Source organism: Glycine soja, chromosome 13 (assembly GCF_004193775.1).
Source record: "Glycine soja cultivar W05 chromosome 13, ASM419377v2, whole genome shotgun sequence".
Classification (NCBI taxonomy): Eukaryota; Viridiplantae; Streptophyta; class Magnoliopsida; order Fabales; family Fabaceae; genus Glycine; species Glycine soja.
Genome location: NC_041014.1, coordinates 30,795,660 through 30,817,019, shown reverse-complemented (window position 1 = coordinate 30,817,019; position 21,360 = coordinate 30,795,660). Strand labels below are relative to the sequence as shown.

General features: G+C 34.0%; 4 protein-coding genes across 6 annotated transcripts; 1 reads left to right on the top strand and 3 right to left on the bottom strand.

Moving 5' to 3' along the window:
* Positions 1-413: 413 nt before the first annotated feature.
* On the top strand, positions 414-4,461 carry LOC114382578 (3-oxoacyl-[acyl-carrier-protein] reductase 4-like). Its single transcript, XM_028342099.1, has 11 exons — positions 414-644; positions 740-882; positions 1,527-1,580; positions 2,028-2,108; positions 2,182-2,227; positions 2,306-2,400; positions 2,731-2,763; positions 3,063-3,197; positions 3,291-3,384; positions 3,464-3,546; positions 4,045-4,461. Exons 1-11 carry the CDS (start codon positions 479-481, stop codon positions 4,075-4,077), a joined length of 963 nt encoding a protein of 320 aa, XP_028197900.1. The 5' UTR covers positions 414-478; the 3' UTR covers positions 4,078-4,461.
* Positions 4,462-5,783: 1,322 nt separating this feature from the next.
* Positions 5,784-11,550, bottom strand: LOC114381375 (DNA polymerase alpha subunit B-like). 3 transcript variants are annotated; one of them, XM_028340616.1, is made up of 16 exons: positions 11,405-11,550; positions 11,256-11,331; positions 10,506-10,643; positions 9,298-9,640; positions 9,125-9,220; positions 8,851-8,930; positions 8,417-8,492; positions 8,149-8,322; positions 7,694-7,798; positions 7,479-7,571; positions 7,310-7,393; positions 7,182-7,205; positions 7,037-7,078; positions 6,551-6,681; positions 6,345-6,471; positions 5,784-6,210 (listed from the first exon to the last, which is right to left on the bottom strand). In XM_028340616.1, the coding sequence occupies exons 1-16, from the start codon at positions 11,478-11,480 to the stop codon at positions 6,058-6,060; spliced, it is 1,818 nt and encodes a 605-aa protein (XP_028196417.1). In that variant the 5' UTR covers positions 11,481-11,550; the 3' UTR covers positions 5,784-6,057. The 3 variants fall into 3 exon arrangements, with proteins under 3 accessions (XP_028196417.1, XP_028196418.1, XP_028196419.1); XM_028340618.1 differs by having other exon boundaries at positions 6,117-6,232; XM_028340617.1 differs by lacking the exon at positions 7,310-7,393.
* A 1,902-nt stretch (positions 11,551-13,452) lies between these two features.
* Positions 13,453-16,766, bottom strand: LOC114380896 (lysine histidine transporter 2-like). Its single transcript, XM_028340012.1, has 7 exons — positions 16,501-16,766; positions 15,216-15,599; positions 14,521-14,911; positions 14,327-14,435; positions 14,139-14,230; positions 13,935-14,003; positions 13,453-13,843 (listed from the first exon to the last, which is right to left on the bottom strand). The coding sequence occupies exons 1-7, from the start codon at positions 16,674-16,676 to the stop codon at positions 13,745-13,747; spliced, it is 1,320 nt and encodes a 439-aa protein (XP_028195813.1). The 5' UTR covers positions 16,677-16,766; the 3' UTR covers positions 13,453-13,744.
* An 888-nt stretch (positions 16,767-17,654) lies between these two features.
* On the bottom strand, positions 17,655-21,078 carry LOC114380925 (ankyrin repeat domain-containing protein 50-like). Its single transcript, XM_028340056.1, has 2 exons — positions 20,004-21,078; positions 17,655-19,216 (listed from the first exon to the last, which is right to left on the bottom strand). The coding sequence occupies exons 1-2, from the start codon at positions 20,664-20,666 to the stop codon at positions 17,921-17,923; spliced, it is 1,959 nt and encodes a 652-aa protein (XP_028195857.1). The 5' UTR covers positions 20,667-21,078; the 3' UTR covers positions 17,655-17,920.
* Between the last annotated feature and the right edge of the window lie 282 nt (positions 21,079-21,360).

The window sequence follows — 21,360 nt, the reverse complement described above, 5'->3', positions numbered from 1 at the left end:
TTAAGGACTGTGCCATAAGGATTTTTTTTATTATTGAAAATAACAAGCAAGTGTATATTATTGGTGGGTGAGACACGGGTGTAGGTTAGTTTTAATTTAGGTGAACAGTGTATCTTCAATTTTAATCTACATGTTTCATTCACTATGAATGAAAGCGATGCTCCCAAGTGGAAAGAAGACCTCCATTTACACTTTTACCCTCGACATGCTCAAATAGTCTCGCACGATATTAGGGCCCACACGGTAATTGCACATCCTTCCCACCCCAGTCCGCACTCACAGACCACACTCCCTTCTTCGTTACCATCGCCCTCTCACTAGCAACATTCACACTCTGCGGAGCTCCCAAAGCAAGCACTAATCTAACAAACGCAATTTAAAAACCGCAACAAACTTTTCTCTCTTTCGTTCACACACTTATTCTCTGGCTTCTTTTTCTTCTTCCATTTTCGCTTCTCGTAGCATTTTCGGAACACTCATGGCTTCCATTGCCGGATCCAGCTGCGTCGCTCTCCGAACCGCCAATTTCGCCTCCTCCGATAACCGGAAAATCGGTCAGATCCGGCAATGGTCTCCAATTCTCACTAATCTCCGTCCTGTTTCCGGTCTTCGCCACCGATCAAATACTCCGTTTAGCTCCTCCGGTACCGATTTCTTTTCCTTTCTTTCTTTCTTTTTTTTTTTTTGCTTTTCGATCATTATGTTAAGCTTCTGGTTGATTTTATTCGTGTAAGTGTAGGTGTAAGAGCACAGGTTGCTACTCTGGAGGAAGCAGGAACCGGAGCAACTCAAAAAGTGGAATCGCCGGTTGTAGTGGTGACCGGAGCTTCCAGAGGCATTGGAAAAGCGATTGCACTGTCGTTAGGTAAAGCAGGTTGCAAGGTTTGTCTTCGCAAATCCTTGAGCATAATCTGATAGTGAACGATTCACTGTTGCAGTAAAATAAGATAAAATAAACGGTTGACGATTGTTTTTGGTGAATTTCACGTAGTATATCTCAAATTTCTCAATATGCGTATCTCGTTTGCAAATTGTTTTCAACGTAGCGATTTAAGTTGCTTTATATTACTTTTGGTTAGCAAAAAGGAATTGTTTGCAATTCAAGTTACTTAAACTTATTTATATTTAAAATTTAGAGGTTAACTGTCATACACTATCTGTGTAATTTTTTTTACAATATCAACTAACTAGGAATCATACTTGAAATGACTTTTAAGGTAGTTGTTATAGAAGTTAACAAACTTGTCATGATGATTTGACATTGAAGGATAGTGTAAAAAAAAACCTTTATACTGTGCATTGAAATTAAATTCTAAAATTAAACACATAAGAAATATGTTTCTGGTGATAGTGATGCAATGCTGAAGATCAAGTTATTATGTGATTCTCTTTTTGTCAGTTTCTGTCACGATATGGAGCATTCCATGGAACTTTTTTTATAAAGTTAAAGTTGTCTTCATTGCTGTAATACTGTCGTGATTTACTTTGGGATTCTGATGTTTAGTTTCACTGGCCTTATATTGCAGGTTCTGGTCAACTATGCAAGGTCATCCAAGGAAGCTGAGGAGGTTTCCAAGGAGGTAAAATTTGCCTCCTGAAATTTGTGTGATTATTAAAAAAACAAACTTGTGCATTGTTGCTTTTTATGTCATAGTTTTCAGGCAGATCTCATCTTGGGGCCATAATGTAGACTTATTTACAATGTCTGAAATGAACTTATGTGATTACTTTCAAATTTTTGTACATTTTCTTCATTGGCAATGTACTTGAGACTGGGATATCCTATGACATCAACATATCTGTTAGTATAACTGTTAGCAATTTTGTTGTGTCTCAAATGCTTGTTACGATTATAAGCTGGCAGTACCACGCTAGATGCTTGTCTATAAATTTTACACTTTGATGCTCATCTTTTTCTTTTACCAAGGAGAAAGGAGTGGTTGCCTGAATTACATTAGTTTGTGTAGTTACCATTATTTATATATTATTTTACTTGTGCATTAATTTGTCTGACTATTTCCTTGTAGATTGAGGAGTTTGGTGGGCAAGCTCTTACATTTGGTGGAGATGTTTCTAATGAGGATGACGTGGAGTCTATGATTAAAACTGTGAGCAGCTACTCTTGAATCATTAGATTGACCTTATTCTACCCTGGCTGCTTCATGATTTTCACATCTGCAGGCAGTTGATGCTTGGGGAACAGTTGATGTATTAATAAACAATGCAGGTAAGTTGGAAAGCTCCTGTGCTTGAGCTCTCTCTCTCTTTCTCTAATCATTCTCAAGTAGTCATATTATGATTTCAGGAATAACTAGAGATGGTTTATTAATGAGAATGAAGAAATCTCAATGGCAGGATGTTATTGATCTAAATCTCACTGGTGTTTTTCTTTGCACCCAGGTAAATATGTCTACAACCTGAGTTTATGTGAGATTCTTGTTTAGTTTAAGAAAACATTTTCTGTTTTCTCATATAAAATTTCAAAAATGACACCTTTTTTTCACTTAATTTATTGTTTACAAAGATTTGTACATGAAAATTGAAATAGTAAAAAAAGTCCTGTTTACAGTGTTTACTACACAAATCTTTGGAAACAACAAGCAAAATTAAAATATGTAGGCATTTTTGTAATTATTTGTGAAAACAAATAAAATCAGAGAAATGTTTTCTCAAACCAAACAAGCATAGGTTTTTCTTTTCAATTGGATCTGAGATAGTTTATTTTTGCAGGCTGCTGCTAAGATTATGATGAAGAAAAGAAAGGTAACATACCACTTCATTGTTCTTTTATGATTTTTTTTTTTGAGAAATTCTTGGTAAAAAGTTCAATTGACAACTCAAGTGGTTAATTCAATGACTGGTTACCCATTAACCATTGTAATATCATTAATCTGTTTAGTGATTAATTATTCCCATAGTGAAAATATTTTTACCAACAATTCCTTTTTTGTAAATTTTAGTGTTTTTAGCATTCATTCTATTGCTAACTTGATTCACGATTTGCAAGATGACAGCCAGTGGTCACTAAGATCTCTACTTTTATGATACTTGTGTTTTTGCAGGGAAGAATTGTCAATATTGCATCAGTTGTTGGTTTGGTTGGCAATGTTGGACAAGCCAATTATAGTGCTGCGAAAGCAGGAGTAATTGGCCTGACAAAAACTGTTGCAAAGGAATATGCTAGCAGAAACATCACTGTACTTTTCTAAAAATCTATGCATTTCTTTCTAGCATCAAAGGTTTGCAATATCAGTTGATGGAATTAACTTAAACCTTGTTTTCCTTGCCAGGTTAATGCAGTTGCTCCAGGGTTTATTGCATCCGACATGACTGCCAAGCTAGGACAAGACATTGAGAAAAAGATTTTGGAGACGATCCCATTAGGTGAACATTAGAAATACTTTAATGGAAGTTTTAATTTGTTGAATATGTTGTTAACTTGCTATTTTCAACTTGGATTCAGGAAGATATGGCCAACCAGAAGAAGTTGCCGGACTGGTTGAATTCTTGGCTCTTAATCAAGCTGCCAGTTACATCACTGGGCAGGTCGTTTATTTATTCTGCTATAAAATGAAATAAAAAAGGATCACCTGGTTAAACTAGCTAACTACTAGTTCTAATCCATAAAATTATATAGACATTATGACTCATTTGGATAAATTTCTCCATTAGCACTTGAGAAATTATGAGGTAAAAGGAGTAAAACTTTTTTTACAAGTTAAAATTAAGTTATGCACTTCAATTTTTAGAAAAGTTAAATGAGAGTTTTTAAATGACTAAGGTGCATAAGTTGATTTTAACTTAAGTTTGATTCATTTTTATCTTTTTATTTTATTTCCTCCTATAAGTGCTTGTTAAGAACTTTATCCAAACATTATCATTCTCAAGTTTATTAGTTGGGTCTAATAACCTGTCCTGTCCTCTCATCTCAGGGTTCTGTTGTTTACCTGTATTTCCTTCCCTTTTATTTGTTTGGGTAAAATCTGTAATTATCTTCCAGGTATCACTTAAAGTGTTTATTTATCATAGAATTGCTTGTTGCAGGTTTTCACCATTGATGGAGGTATGGTGATGTAAATCAGCAACCTGTTTACCTGGCAACATGAACTTTTGCACTTTTGAACTACTCTTGTACTATGATAGTTTGTTCTTTGCTGAGTTTTGCTTAAAGATAGTTTTACCATGTGATTTATCGTAGAATCTCAGTTGAGCTTACTGATGAAATGCAAGGTGTCCCGCTTCTTGTAGCATTTTGGTATTCATGGTCATGTTAGCAGAATAGGCATAATTCTTGTAAGCAATTCAGTCACATTTGGCATTAGCTTTTCTTTCTTGGATGTTCTTATAAGCATATCTCATTTAAGCAAGCATTATGTTTATTGTCTGGTTCCCCGAAAAGGGATATGCTCTTAGGCCATTTCCTATTGCCGAATTACTATTTGCTATTAGCTATTTTCTCGACATATATTTGCAATCGTGCATAATTGTACCCATGATTTTTCCTCACTCTCAAGCTTCGATTTGCAATAATGTTCATTCGGTTGCGTGGTTTGCAAGCTTGGAAATTTTTACAATATCTTATGATTGAGTTACTGCAAAATTATTCATATGAAAGCTATCAGGAGACGAAGCATTTTTATATTGCTAAAATCACATTCGACCAGTCAGTTCGGTTCAATCGGAGAGCTAACGAATGGGTTGGGTTCAATCTATTTGTTCTCAGTTGAATAATACCTAAAAAACATTCACTAATTAGAAATCTACAAAACTCCATTAACAGGTCCAAATATTGACCGATTTCATTTGAACCCGTTATTTTATGTTACTTTTGGTAATCTATAAAATATTCAATAAAAATATTCTTTAAAATAAATAAAACATTAAGTGATAAAATCAGTCAATATTAGGACTATTAATGTATGAAATTTACTTATTGTGATTATTAACATTTTACTATTGATATTTTACTGAATAAATGGTTATTTTATATTTAAAACTTACTGAATAAATTGTATTTTGAGTTATCCTCCTTTTTTTATTCCTCTATGAAAAATTATGTTCACTTTTAGTCTCTAAAAAGTTTGTCCAATATTGATTCCTCTGATTTTTAAATGCACTATTTTTTTAACTTTCAAGTGTTATTTAAATCACTTTTGACCCCTCAAAGAGTCATCTAAACTACATGAAAGACTGATGGTGGTGCATTTCAAAATTAGAGACCAAAGTTCTAAAAAAAAAATTATAGGAAAAATTAAAGAAAATCCTACAAAAAAATTGTAGGACTAAATATATTTTACTTTTATTTAAGTTTCATCTCCATTTTTTCAAATTAATACATGGGGAAATAAATAATTTAAAATATATATTTAATTAGCAACACACATTTTATTGTTTGAAATTTCTTGAAAATTAAAAGAATGAGTCTCATTTTATTTAATGACTCTCATGATTTTATAGTTTTCAATCAATTTTAACCTAAGTGTGTTAGCCTTAAATACAAATTAACATTAACCACATTTAAACAATGTGCAAATAAAACAAAAACTATACTATACTTGCAAATAAACAAGGCATGACTTCCTGAAAAATCATAATAAAGACTAAATTTATAGTATAAAAGTGAATTGTTCTTAACTCATTTTTTTTATTGGAAGTGATCAAAATTATATCGACTTCACCTATTCATACCAATTTATATGGCTGTTGAAATGAGAGATGCAAAATGTTGTTTAATCAGTAAGAATTAAAGTATTAGAAATTTTTAACCTACTAAGCTATATCCCTTAGTAAAGATATGCCTAATTTGATTAAGCTCAAGAAAAATCAGCAAAAATCTCCCTAGTAAATAAACTGTAACTAATGTCTTCGTCAATTAAATGGCTGGTCCGGCCTGTGTGGTTTTTTGTAGGAATTAACTTTACAGTTTTCGTTTAACTTAAATATTACGCAGATTACAAACTATATAATACAAAGGTGCACGAGTCATAAGCAGTTTCTGTGCCTCGGCGACTATAGCTAAATTAAGTGGTTACCTTAACAAAAACGCATCTCCAATTTTCATATGCCAACAATTGAAGCGTTAATTTGGTCGGAAGCCCCACAGTAATCAAGCTCAACAAAAGTTCCCCCTCCTTCTCCCTTAGCTAGTCTTCCCGGATTGATAGCTATGCATTTCGTGTGGTTTATCCCTTCATTTTCGCTACTAAGCACCTGTGCAACGGTGAATTAATTTCTACATGTTCCATCATAAAATAGAATCCATCACTCTTTTCAGACAGCCCTGATTATTTGATAGTTTTTAAAAGAAAATGATGCGTATAATAGGTGAATACAAATCATTTTACCTTGACAAAGTACTTGATGTCGGAAGGTAGGATAAGTATGTCTGGAACAAACGAGAGTTGAAGGGCTTCTGGAGCAAGCGAAAAGTCCAAGGGAACACTTTCTGCTGGTGTGTAAAGTGGATAGAAGCTGGCTCAAAAATTGAAAGACATTCTGATCATTTCTGAACCCAACACAAAGCACAAAGATCACAAGATAACAGTATTACCTTTGTTGGTTAAGAATATGGTTTGCAAGTCTACTCAAGCGATCAATGGGTTTTCCATCTGCAGCAGTTCGTGATATCTCCTCCCCACTGATTTGCTTGAGAATATCCACGGTGCAGCAGCCAACCTTAACCTGGAAATCAATCAATAATGATCTATTTCTCACTTGCTCCTCTCCAGACACAGCATCCACCTAAACCCTATGACTTAACTTTTTGCTTTTGTTTGAAAGAAAATCAGCAAGTGGAAAATAAAACCTACAAGAACTTTCTTCAGTTCCTTGAACAACATGCTGTGTACAACAGATGTAAGAGTAGTGACATGGACAAGGTTAGAATGAGAAGTCATTCAAACTAAGACTAAAGTTTTGTTACAAAATATATTTCTCGTGTCATCCAGATTTTTATTTATACAAAACCCAAAGGTATAATGCAGAACTCAAGAAAGCAACATGGGTAAGTAACAAAATGTGACTACCAATGCTATACCTTATTTGCCTCAAAGATTCCGGGATTACTGAGACTGACTATCTGAATAATAAAACAAAATTATGTAAGAAGCATCACGTCCAAATTGTGCAGTACTGAATAATATTCTTCTAGTTCAAGGAACTGTTCTGAAGATGAATTCTACCTGAGATTTGATGTCGAATGCAGGCTACAAAAACAAATGATTGAAATCAAATTTTAGATCTATGATTAAACTGATACACTAACTAGAACAAAAATAATGATATCCATATTGATTCAATTAACAATTACTTGAGGAAAAACAAAATCATGGTTAGCATCACGTATAGATGGAACAAGAAGGACACGTGTAGCTGAATCTACATATTCTTCCAACTGGAATTGGCATAGTGCACCACGGGAGAAGTTAGAGGAGAAAAGAGAAAATTCCAAAAACAAATCCAATCATTTAAGTTATTACCTTCTTCAGGATTTCCTCAAATATTTCATCAAAACTAGTGTCTACAGTTCCTTTCTTAATGTCTGGGTGCTCAGAGTCAACAAATGGTCCCAGCTGAGACAAAACCAGTTGTCAACATCAACTTTGCACCCTTACATGATCTAGCACATAGTGTCTAAGGCATAATAAAATAATAATGATAAAAAGATGCATATTGCAGTATAGGTGGTATTTACCAATACAAGCAACTGTGGTGGTCTTAGTTTTGCATGTTTCAGCAGTTCTATAAGAGGCTCAAACAACAAATTGTCTGTTGTAGTAAAGGGGCCAGCAGCAATAATCTGTGAAGCACCAAGAGCTCATGTAAAAGATAAAATACTAACAGACGCGCAATATGTATAAAATTATACCAAAAATATTTGAGAAAGAGCTGGTGATCTTTTAAAATCTGAAATAGCTCAAGTGTCAACTGTAACATAATGAAGACAAGATTGCATGCATTGCTTGTATGCCTTAACACAATTCCTTAGCTAGCTAACTAAGATGTTAGGCATTTGATCATTGTTAAGAAATGAGCCTTTGGTAGTAAAACTGTAAGAGCAAAATTTCTAAATGTCCTGGCAATTCACCAAAATGAAATCTAGTGCAATATAGTTCAGAACTCATAAAAAAGGAGATGCATTGTGCATACCATTGATAACTTTCTTTGTTTACAAAGCAGATCAGTTGGCTGATTCTCCTTATCAACAGCTTGCTTCTTTGCAGGATTTGAATCCTCATCAGCAACGGAGGTAGGTATAGAATCCACCAATTTAGTTGCAACGAAGCAATGCCCACTGGGATTATGCCCTCCAATACCAACTATCTGTCAAGATGAAAACTACCTTTTATAATTTGTAAATCTGATACCTTTCACACATTTTAAACCAGAATTTTAACGCATCTTTTGCATTGCTCACCTGGCCAGGAAAAATTGAATAATGGCTTAACCGTTGCAAGTCTAGGCGAACACATTCTCCTCCAGAATGCTCAATACTGTCAAGTTATTAGAAAACAGACCCATGTATGATAGATAAAACTGAAAAGATAAAATGAATCAAATATATGATGTGTAATGTCACCCTTAAACATAGTCAATACCTCAAATGATTTAATGGAACAATATCCACATTAATACCCAAAATAAATAATGGATCACAAAATATTAAGAATTGTACATGACACCCCTCTCATTGACATGAGCTCTGGTCAAGTTGAATAGACTGACTTTGTTTAACACAAATATGTGTTCCATGTTGATTAATACATCCAGCACACCGGCACAGACACATCAGTCTGATGAGATAATAGATACATGCATATTAATGATATTTGGAGATCTAGTAGCTATTACCTGCTCTGCAGCATGACAGACTTCTCATTTAAACGGCCTTCTCCATCACAACAAATCATGCCAACAGCAAAAATGCTTCTCTGACAAATTATATTACTTTAAATTATTAGACAATTTATGCTTATGCAAAGATTATTCAATGCAATCACAGACCAGATAACCAGAAATGATGGCCGAGTTAAACATAAAACAGCATAAGAATTTTGTTAACCAAGAGCCAATAATTAAGTTGCTGTGTATGCATAGGAGAGAGAGAGAGATGCATTATATTTACCTGTGAAGCAGTTGTAGGGTCTGTTGGTTCTTCATGGAGCCCAGAAGCTACAAATGCCCTTGTATGTTTCCTAAGTCGGTTTTCTATTGCATTAAGCTAAAATAACAATAATCAGATCTCAACAAACTAATGTAAAAGGTTAACAACTAAGAGTCGCGCTATATATCACATACCCTATCCTCTGTTCTATCATACAAGAATCTGCAACCTGGTTTGGGTCCTGATCCGTGAATGGACAATGAACTCCTTTCAAAGAGTGGAACTCTTCTAACAACATCATCTTCATTTTCATCATTCTCTACATTAGGGACAGTGTTGATGCTAAATTTCACTGCAAACTTATCTGTTCTTTTTGAAAAGGGTGTTACTAGTTTTGATTTTGATGGTTTTCCAGAAGATAAAACATTCTCATACATTAAAGATGGTGTATCAGGTGCAGGAGATAAAGGATCTTGATGATGATTTATTGGAGTTCCGGGAGTATTGTCCTTTGTATCATCATCATTATTTAAGATCCTGCATATAAGGAGTTTTCATTATAATAAATTGTGGTTAATAGCAATAGCACTTCTTCTAAACTAACAAAAAACAGTTGTTGGCCTTATCAACTACATAACCATACAGGACACAGTGAAAATCAAATACCACTAGAACCAGAGTACTTGGCTTAATATACCAATATGCATGTGCTTTTATATCAAACAAAAGGGGTAGACAAAAGAGCAAAGGCAATTCCAAGGAAAAAAGGGAAGGAGGTTGACAACAGATTGAAGTTGGTACAGATGCAATGACAAAATCATTTACTTCCACAATTACATTATGATGTGATCTATAAGGAGGCATATGCAAACACCATTTACGTTATGCTTGGGAATAAGTTGGGAAGAACCAAAAGCACATTCAACAAGCATCAATCATCGATGCGAATTTGTTCAAAACATCATGTTTCTAGATTATGCCTTAAAAGGTACATATGACAATAAGTAAATGAATGCAGCTTTTGCATTTAGTTGAAAAATTACACTAAATTTTACCACAAAATTGCTTGAGATAAAAGTTTTCAAGCATAAATCACTTCAATTCAAATTCAATAACCAAAATCAATTTTAAAATATCAAAGTGACAAAAAATAAAGTTTGCAACTGCCCTCCCAAACACAGATTAGTGGAGTTAAATTATTATCTTCCTTATTTCTGTGCACTTTTCTTTATTATATGCAGAAGAATTTGTTCATAGAGCTGGGAATTTCCTGTTCTGCAAATGGATTAAAAAATAATATCCCCCAAATTTAGTTGTTAGTGCAGCCAAATAGATGCAATTCAAGCACTGATCGTGAAAGAACCATGGAAATAAATACAAAAACCAAGGACAATATGCTTACATTTCTACGTCTCCGATAGAGTAAATATGCAAGCCAGCTTCCTCCTTCTCCTTTATAACATCCTCTTTCTTCTCATTTTGTAGATGCAACAGAAAGCCATCAATTTCAGCATTTTGTACTACTGGTTCGTTCAGCTGTCTGTCAAAATAATCGTCCATATTCAAACCATAAATTATCTAGAAAACCAAAACACCTATCTCCAAGCCAAATCGTTAAATGAACACTTCCACTTATAAAAAAAATATATATTGGAGTTAGTGCGCATGACATAAACAGTTCTTTGAAACGTTTATTTCAAACTACAGATTATCTAGCAAACCAAAATACCTATCTCAGAACCGAATCATTAAATCAACACTTCCTCTTATAAAAAAAATAATAGAGAAATTCATATTGAAAAAGTAAAGTATTGGAGTTAGTGCGCATGACATAACACAGTTCTTTGAAATGATTATTTCAAACTACAGATTATCTAGCAAAGCGAAACACCTATCTCCGAACCGAATCATTTTTTTTTTGGAGAATTTCGAATAGAATCGTTAAATCAACATTTCCTCTATTAATACAGTTTTTTTGAGATGTTTATTTGATTTCATGTTAAATAAACGACGCATTATTGTCTCCGGAAACTCGTTAGCAACGTAACACGGATCACAGAGTATATATTCTTCTAAACTAAAGAATCACAAACTGCGAGGGCATAACACTTAGTGAAAATGCTAAACGAAAACAGCAGAATAAGACGCAAACCTATTGAGGTAATAAACTTCCCAGCTTGAAACGAGATCAGAAGGAGTGAGACTGTAGTTGATGCAGAAAGTGACACCTACACATTCTCAAAACATTAACAGATAAACTATATCGTGCGTGAATCGAAGAGAAGAGGAAGAATCGCTTACATTTGCTTAGAATCTCTTGTTCGTCTTCGAGGCCGAAACCGCTTCTTTTGAATTCGGACTTGATTTCCTCTTCCATTGCTCTCTCTGTTTCTCTCTCTAGGGTTTCTCTCACTCGAGTTGAAGTGCAAAGAAAGAATGGCGGGAATTTTGCCGGTTTTGGGTTTATAAAGAACATTGGCTTGGTTTTATTACGATTATGCCATCTTCACCGCGCCATATTAACAGACCCACGGAATATTACCGCCTTATCACCATTTCCATTATTTTCTTCTTTTTTCTCTTCATAGGTGATCTTTTTTTAAATATATATACTTCCAAAAGAGATTAATTTTGTGAATGAAAGTTCTTTATAGTAGAAAATTTTGAAATTTCATCTAAGAAATCAATTGTATATAATTTAAACCAATCATTTGTTGATACCGTTAACACTAATTGTTTAAATAAATAAATACACTTATATATAAATGATTTTACGTCATTTAAAATCAAATCAATCTTCTAAATTATTGGTTAAATTGATCCACATGTTCCCATATTTTTTATCAAATTTTTTATTAGATCTCTATTATTTTTTCTTTTGATTGAGTCTTTTAAACTTTTATTTCTTTTTAATTAGGTCTTTCCGCTCAATTGCCTTTATGAAAAATTAACTGCATGCACTTAAGAGTTTTATGCAAAGTTCCAACATTCTGCAAGTTAAATAATTGTGAGAGACTTGAGTTTTTATTTTAGGAAAATAGTTTTAAATTAGTTTTCACTTTTCAGATAGATATAAACGTGGGATTACAAATGGTCCTAAATCTAACAATGATACTTGATAATTAATGATAGGGACTACAACAACAAAAAAATAAAATGCTTGTTTATAGACTAAAACGTGGATTTTATAGGTACAGAAACTAAAACGCAAAATGTGAATAAGTATAAAGACGAAATACGCAAAATGAATAAGTATAAAGACGAAATGGATAAATTGAACCATTAATTTATGATATCATAAACTATTGACGTGATGAATAGAAATGCAGCGTGTGAAAATTTGTAGAGTTTTATAACATATTTTGATGCATGGACTTGGTGAAATACTGTGAAAATATGATCCAATTGTGTGCATTTTCGTAGAGTTGTAGTTAGTCATAATTTGTTTTCAAAAGTTATAGTCTTTGTCATGACACAACATTCTTCTATTTTTCAAGTATTTGAAAACAAATGATATGATTCTTCAATGGTGTTGACAATTATTATCATAAAAAAATGATTCAGTGAATAACATGATTTATTCTAATTAGTTAATTTTAAAACATAATTAATAGAGTTTTTCGTAAAAATATGTTTAACATAGATACCATATTTTTTTATAAATTCACAAAGGTTCTTGATCACATGTGAAATTGGTGATATATTATAATTTGTAATTTTGTGTGTTTAGAAAAAAAGTTTAATTCATTTTCTACGTAAATATATTTTTATTACATCTTCTAAGATATTTTGAAAAAACGCATAATTAGGAATACTTTATATAAAACACATAATTATGAATACTTTGTATGAATTTTGATCTTGTAATTTTTTTCTAATTAAGCTCACCTAAGGAATGCTTGTGTTTTTGCCCACTATTTAGTGGTTGTTTTATTTCGTGAAGGCAGGGTCCATTTTGAAAGTTGTTTTCGGGGGTTGGTGATGCTGCTTCTATAGTAGTATCGGTTCTTGTATATGGTCACTTCTTGTGGCCATTTTAAATTTCTTATGTTTAATGAAATTTTTGCCATTTCAAAAAAAAAAAGCTTTACCTACTAAGGATTTAATGGTAAAGTAGTTTTGTAAAATTGAAGGTCAATTACGTGATTAGAAGAAATTTAGGTTTGAGAAATATTACATTAAGGGATAATTGATTTATTATCAAGAACCAAAAATTAATTATTTATTACTTTATTCATCGCATCAAGAATTTCAGTCTTAATTAAATCTGAAAATAAAATAAAAATTATTTGTTACTTAATTCATTACTTTACTCGATAAAGAAGGTAATTAATCGATTGCATCGGTTATTATACTACAAAATCATAAAAGCAATACTATATTCACTACTTCATTACGGTTACAACCGGTATACTCGTTCAACCGTGTCTCCAATAATGATCTACATTCTACATAGTGAGCAAGATAGTTGCTTCAATTTTGTGCAAGGCTAGTTGTGTGTCTATCACTTCTACAAATCCTATGAAGCTATCTATTATCTATATTCTATGCATAAAGCATGTATGTAAATGCTTTCTTGTTATTTAGTTTCACCCATCTAACTTTTAAAACAGTTGGGAAATCAATGATTGCATCAATAGTCTACGAGAAGAACTTGTAGTTCTTGGCCGATAGTATGATATTCCTTAGAGCACCAATTGGAGATAATATCATCAACACTACCCCAAGAATAATGCAGATCTGAAATTTAAAAGATGGAGAAGAAAATTATTTAAAGCTTTAACAATTTGATAAATTGAAGAGGTGTCTACTAAAATGACAATTAACATACCCAGTTAATTGTCCAAGACAAGCCAAATTTCTTGGGCTTTTTAAGCTTAAGCCATATGATACAGGGCAACTGCAAGTAGGATAAAAATAACACTACATTAAGCAAGTGCATTAATTGGATTGATAATACATATTCTCAATGATCTATATTCAATAATATATTTTAAAAGTTGAGAAATAAAAAATAAGTATGTTTTCTACTTACAAAATATGATGTCGGGGCAAACGCAAAGCCTCCAAGAAATCCAAGAAGAGAGCCAAAGAACGGAACACATATGCCAATTAACATTGTCACCGCTGAAAAAACAACAAGTATTGACCAATTGTCCAAGCCAACAATCTAGCCACTCAAAAGAAAGTGTCCATAAGCAATCACTGATAATAATCACATACCAACATAAATAGTGCGAGTTGTTACTCGGAGTGCAGTAGAAGGTGGAAAATTTAATTTTGTAACCATGCAGGTTTCGATCATATCAAACACTGGCATGGCAAACACCTGTGTTTACAAAGAAAACACAATGAGAACATTGGCTAGCTAAAAACAACAACAATAATCACTAAAATTGAAAGTTGAAACTTTCCTGGTAGCCTCCAACAACGTGGACAAAGACAAAAAGGTTAGCAGCGGCAATGAGCCAAGCGGGGCGTTCTAGTGTGATGAGGATGTTATCATCAACTGAGTTTCCAAACATATAGTATCCAATGAAGGCAACAGGTAAGTAGCAGAATGCAACTCCTATGTATGCCAAAATAACTCCTCTCCACATGGGTTTCTTGGAAGGTGTATCTTCAGATGAAGGCATGGTTGCTTGAATTTCCAAAACCACATTATGACCTGCATAGGCAAATGCTACATCACCCAAGGCAGAAAAGAAGTTGAATACAGCATCAGCAGTGCTAGTGGCTCTGGAGCCATAATCCACATTTGCGTCAATCCCCTTGTTTATAGAAGCACACCAAGCGATGGTTGAGTATCTGTTTAAATTAAACAGTTCACCCTCAACATTAATCATTTGCTAATAATTGTAAGATTAGATCAAGGACAAAATTTGGCTGTAATTTAAGTGTTGTTCTCCTATCATAATGAGAGTATCACCTTAGTAGCCTATGTTGATTTTTAGTGTATATATATATACATTGTTCCCGTGTGAAAATTAGAGTAATCTATACCTCAATAACCTACATTGATCTTTAATGCAAATCCTTATTATGCCAATTATTGAGATGATGCCCTAATTATGATTGGAGAACAACAGAGGTAGAAAAGGAGTTTGGTTACATCAAAGACATGACAGCTGCAGCAAAAGAGATAGCAGAGATGTCGTTTAAGTTGGGGCATTGCGCAAGAGCGAAGTTCACAGAAGCGAAGATAACAATCCAATATGAGGTCTTAATATCTTTGCAATCGGGACAAAGGGTATCATGAACTTTCTTCAATGACTTGCCCCCAGTAACCATATAGACAATGCACGTGCCAACTTCAACAACAACTTGTTGGGGAACCACAATCCAGAGACCTAGTTTTTCTCCGAAGGCATGTTGTCCCAACTCATGGTACCTATCAAATCTTTTTCCGGGCACCATTTCGTGCATCTCAACCATTTGCCACAGGGTGTAGAGGGTGATTACCCATGACAAGATAAGCACGGTGGAACCGGCACCCCTATTATTTTTAAATGATGATAATAATGATTAGAAACACAAGTATGTTCAATTAAAATCAAATGGAAGAAGGTTTAAGAAAAAGTAATTCATGATCCGAACCATGTGATCCTAATAAATCTTTAGGTGACATATAATTGTATTTTTTTTAAAATTTATGAAAAAAAAGAATCACGTAGAGATTGATTGGAGCATATTACTCAGTTTTAAAAAATGTGACTTGAGGGAGAAATTCTTATGTGCCCCAATAGCACCACATACTATTCATGGTTATGTGACACCTACATAACATAATATTTTAAATTGAAAAAGATACCTTCAATCAAGAATAACATACTTAATTTTTGTTAGATAATTATTAAGTGTATCATATATCTTTAACTCTCTCCATGTCACGTGATTATTGGTCGAGATTATGAATAACGCAATGGTTGTGGACTTAATAATTTCTTCACTTTGAGTTTTTGATTTCCCAAAATTATAGGTTGCGAAATTTAGTTTCCCATGTTTAATATGGTTTTAAAAAAATAACATTTTTAGGAAAATAATATTTTCCAAAAATATTTTTAATCATTTTTCTCCAAAATTTTCTCAAGAGGTGAGAATCTTATTTTCTTGAGCTTAATTTTTTATTTACTACAATAAAAACATAATGTTATTCTTTATTAAATTATATAATATGATAAATAATCAAAATATTCAATAAAAATATACATAAATTTCAAATTTCTTAAAAACTTGTCTAAAGATTCTTAATGTCAATTAAACAAATTTTATTTTTTCAAAAAATATAATTCATAAGATTCATGATTGGTTATAGATTGATTGGGACCTACGACTACATGGATTCGAAGTATATAATAATTTCTCAAAAGATAGGTGATATTAAAGAATGCATGTACCAGCCCATATTTGACATGGCAAAGGGAAGGCTGAGGACACCTGCACCAACCATTGCTGTGAGATTGTGGAAAGCTGAAGACCACCATTTGGCAGTTCGGGAACCAGTGACTGGAAGCCAATCATCAATTGCCTTCTGCTTGGCAGCAACATCACTATTTTCCTTAGAGTGCCCCATTTTCCCACCCCCACACGCAGTATTTGATTAATTTCTTTGCCATTCACTTGAATTCATATAGCAAAGAGTAATGTGTCTGCGTGTTTTTTGGGGGAGGGTGGGGGTTACGCAACGAAATCTGAACAACGAACACGGTTTTATAGAAACTGAAAGGACAAATGTGAAGCAACTATAATTAGAAAAGTTTAAGTTGGTTTTTTTACTAAGAACGTCGTTTCTGATTTTTCTTTGGCTCTAAATACTTTCTCGGTGGATTCTCACCATCCAGATTATGGACATCAAATATGGGGTGTATATTCTTTTTGGTGGAAGTCTGGTTTGAATTGAAATAGAGAAGAAACAATACATTCTACTTGTGGTGGCTTTAACAATAATGGTATATTCCTGAGAAGGGTTTATACAATATAGAAGTTTTTTTTTTTTTTTTTTTGTTACAAGAGTATGGAAGTTTACGTAAGAATTATTAAATCAATTTGACTATACATTCTAAAGAACTAACCAAAAAATTTGAAGATGCAACATACTCTTGCACCAAGTACGATTGATACATAGAAGTCAATTTTTTTATAAGTAGATGTCCAATTGTTTTAGGAGTGTTAATAATCATTCACCCTTTTTGGGGAGAATTTATCAAGTGGTGGTCTTTATGATTTCAATCAATGTCTACATTAATACATACTTAAATTTTATAATTTACGATGAAAAATAATATCACTTGATTTTGATGATGTGTTATGTAAAAATTAGTGTAAACTAATAGCATTTAATAATTTCTCAAGACTTAATTAAAGTGAAAGATGAGAGAAATAAGGAGAAAAAAGAAAAGGTGGTGAGAGAAAAAAATATAATAAGTGATGGATTGAAAAAGGAAAGAAAAAAAAAGAAAAAAAAAATCAAAATCAAATAAATAAATAAGTAGATGTATATTTATAATATTTAGATAAGAGGGAGTACCACTTTAGCAGATTATGCGAGGAATTTGATTTGTAGTTTTATACTTTCATTTCATTGTCAGTCGTGTAATCGGAGCATGTTACACCTTGAAAAGAGTACAACATACATTGCAAAAAAAAAAAATTGTAGCAAGAAGATCCAGAGTAAATAACATATGTCTAACAAGAAAGCAACACAAACATGTTACACCTGTGTGCATATTTGTGCCGTAACTTTTACAAACTTGTCATTACAAGCTAAGTAGTATGTAATCTATAGTTTTCATGTTCTCACCAAATTGATCACAACCGTTAGGCAACTATGGAACTTAAACGTTTGTAGCTGCTGTTTGACTTTGCGCAGCTATTGGAATCTTCAACAGCAAGGCCCTGTGCTCCAAAAGAAAAATACCCATTCATCAATTTCTTATTGAAGGAACACTGTTTGTAGTTCAATAGAAGTGTGCCGTCATCTATTGATCGATTAGAGCAAGAGGGTCCCATTATTTCAACACCCTTTTGTTTCTTGATGTATGAAAGAGAAGACACTGATAATTCCTGGAAAGGACTAGGAGTTGAATGAGCAGAATGTGGCTTTAGCTGAATTACACCTTGCATTAAGCCTGCACTGAATTTCACATTGGAGGATGGGCTAGGAAGAGAAGTCCTCATAGGTTGTGTTCTTTTGTTGTTTGGAAGGGAGCATGGTTGTGAGTATCTTTGCCGCAACGGGATTGGAAACTCTTCCAGGTTTCTACTTGAACTGAAAGGATCATGAGAATCATCATCATCTTCCAATTCTGAGGCAGCTGCTTTTGTCTCTCTTCTCCTAGGCCAGTGGAGACGAAACTTTGAGCGCCTTGCATTGACAGAATTAGACTTCTTGTTATGTGGGGAATTGGCTGAGTCAGAATTGTTTAGTTCGTTTGAGCAGGAATATGATTCCACACTTGCTTGATCATAATTGGTGGCGTCTGATGAATTCTCAATGCCAGTGTACAAGAATATCTCTGCATCTGGTATTCTAAATGAAGTTCCAGGACTGCCTCCAATGACATGAGCTTTTTGATGAGTGCAAAGGGCATTTCCTGCCACAACATCCAGACATTTAGAGACCCCTCCAGAGGAAATCATTTGCTTGATTAGAATATCAGATGATGCTGATCGCGCCCTTTGCTTTAAAAGATCCAAAGGGGTCATCCCATCAGCATCACAAATGTTCAAATCAATTGATGACACAGACATCAACAATTCCACTTGTTCACATTGAATATTATCAATCACGGATACATGAAGAGCCGTTCTTCCATCGTTGTTCTTAACATTGATAATGTCCCGTAAGTTCACAATCTTTCCACTTACCAATCGCTTCATGAGCTCAGTGTGCTTGTCCAGTCTACGGAAACCGGGACTTCTGAAACCAGCCACCGCCATATGAAGAAAAGTATCTCCGTAGTGATTGGTAAACAATGCTAGCGAGGGAGACGCAAGAATCAGAATCTCAACCACTGGTAAGTGACCCCCGTAAGAAGCTATATGTAATGCTGTGTTCCCTTGATCATCTGTTAAGTTTACAACATCAAATGATGCAAGTAGATTTCTCACCACCTGCATCATTGAAATGATTAAGATAAGGGATAGTGAAAACTGAAAATGCAGGACGTACACCAGTTTGGACATATTGAACTTCTGTAGAATTAACTATGACGCACATATACGATACCTACCTGATACAAATATAATATGATTATTCTAAAAACCTATAACATATGATACGAGTATGATACATGTTTAGATGCAAATAAAAACTTATAAAATGTAGTAAATATATATAATTGAATCCAAATTAAGACCAAATTTCTTACATTACTAAAAACAAAATTATAAATCATTGTTATCATGTCTTATATGCAATTATATTAAATTTTAATAATTTTTTCAAAGACTTGAATACTTCACAGTGAAATATCCAAAAATACCAGTTTTGATACACATACATATTGGATTACGAATAGGTAAAGTAAATAAAAGCATTGGTACTTCACAGAGGATTAACATTTAATGAAAACTTTTATCAAGCAGACTACTAAGATGAAACTCTAATTCTTGATAGAGAACAGTAACAAAAAGCATCCATAAAACTACATTTTGTGCAAATGTCCAATCCGAATGCAAATCAGCTTAAAGCAAAAAGGGTAAAATGTAGGATGAATTCACCCAAATATGGATAGTATAATTTGAACAGTATACTTGATATCTTATATTTAATACTCATCATCCTCGAGGAATCAGATATAATCTGCTAATTATATTCATTCAAATCATAGAATGAAAGGATTAAATTGTATGAAACAAGCTGGTCAAGATTCAGAGTAAAGTAAAGTAAATGTCTCACCTCAACCTGTCCTCTAGCAGCTGCAGTATGAAGAACAGTGCATCCTTGAGTATCTCTAAACCCCAAAACGCCAGAACCGTTCCTCACAAGCCGTTTCAGCATCTCCCAGTTCCCTCCTCTGGCAGCAGCATGAACCGCTCTATTCATCATGTCCCTCTCATAAACATCCTCCATTTGCGGCGGCGAGAGAGCAGAACGAAGCAGAAGCTCAAACACCTCGCAAGAATTGCTCCTCGCAGCAGCATACAGTATATCAGTGACTCCATACTCTCCTTCACCAAACACGAGAGCAGGGTACTTCCCCAACAGCTCCTTAACGAAATCCACGTCACCGGCCGAGGCAGCAGTGTAGAGTAGCCACCCGCCGTAGCCGGCGCGAATGAGAGAATTGTGTGCTCTTCCTGCCTCGCATTCCAGCATCAGATTCCTGGCAACCTGTGAGCGGCATTTCGCGACGTCCTCGAAGTGTTTCTCGTCGTCCCACACGGTTTCCAGGCGGCGGATTCTGCGTAGGGAAGTGAGCTTGATGAGGAGGTTAGCGTCCAGATGGAGAAGCTCCACCACCAGATCATAGTGGCCATTCGCGGCGGCGCAATCAATGGGAGATGCATACCACCATTGTTCTCCCGTACTCTCCCACCGAAGAGGCAAATAAGGAGGCATTGCACATTTGCAATTCTCGCGCTCCAAAACACACCTTTTAAAAAATAAAACAAAATAAACCTGTGCAAGTGCAACACACTATTATCTGCAGCAAACTTGAAGTCAGAACTGGTGGTTGTTGTTTAGCTAATGGTGTGATTGTGTGAAAATTGTTGGTGTGAGAATTCAGATTCATAGAGTCAAGTGTGTGTAAAGGTCGGTGGGGATGGCATAATTAATGGCGAACATCAACCTAACTACCGTTCTCTGCTGAATTTGATGGCAAAATGATGAGAAAAAAAAAACAGAGTGAAAACACATGTCACACACGGTGTATGATGTTAAGATGACCAGGGTTTTGTCTCTGAGTGACGGAGACTTGTGTGTCAATGCTGCAGAAGAAAAGTTGAAAAGAGAGCATAGAAAGATTAAGATTCTCTGGTCCGTGAACATATGGCCAAAGGGCATTTATTTAATTATGATTATCTGACCCCAGTAACCAACTGGTAACATTTAACAATCTTGCGTCTGTGTCTACCTAAAATTAAAATCTTGCGTGTAGAGAACAGACTCTGTGTAAGCATAGTTAATTAAAAAAAAATCAATTATATTAAAGTAATTTTAGCATGGATTAACATCAAAATACGAAAGTATTATTTAATGTATCTTACACTTTTGATTAGCACAGTTAAAATTTATTGTAATTTAAGCTTAT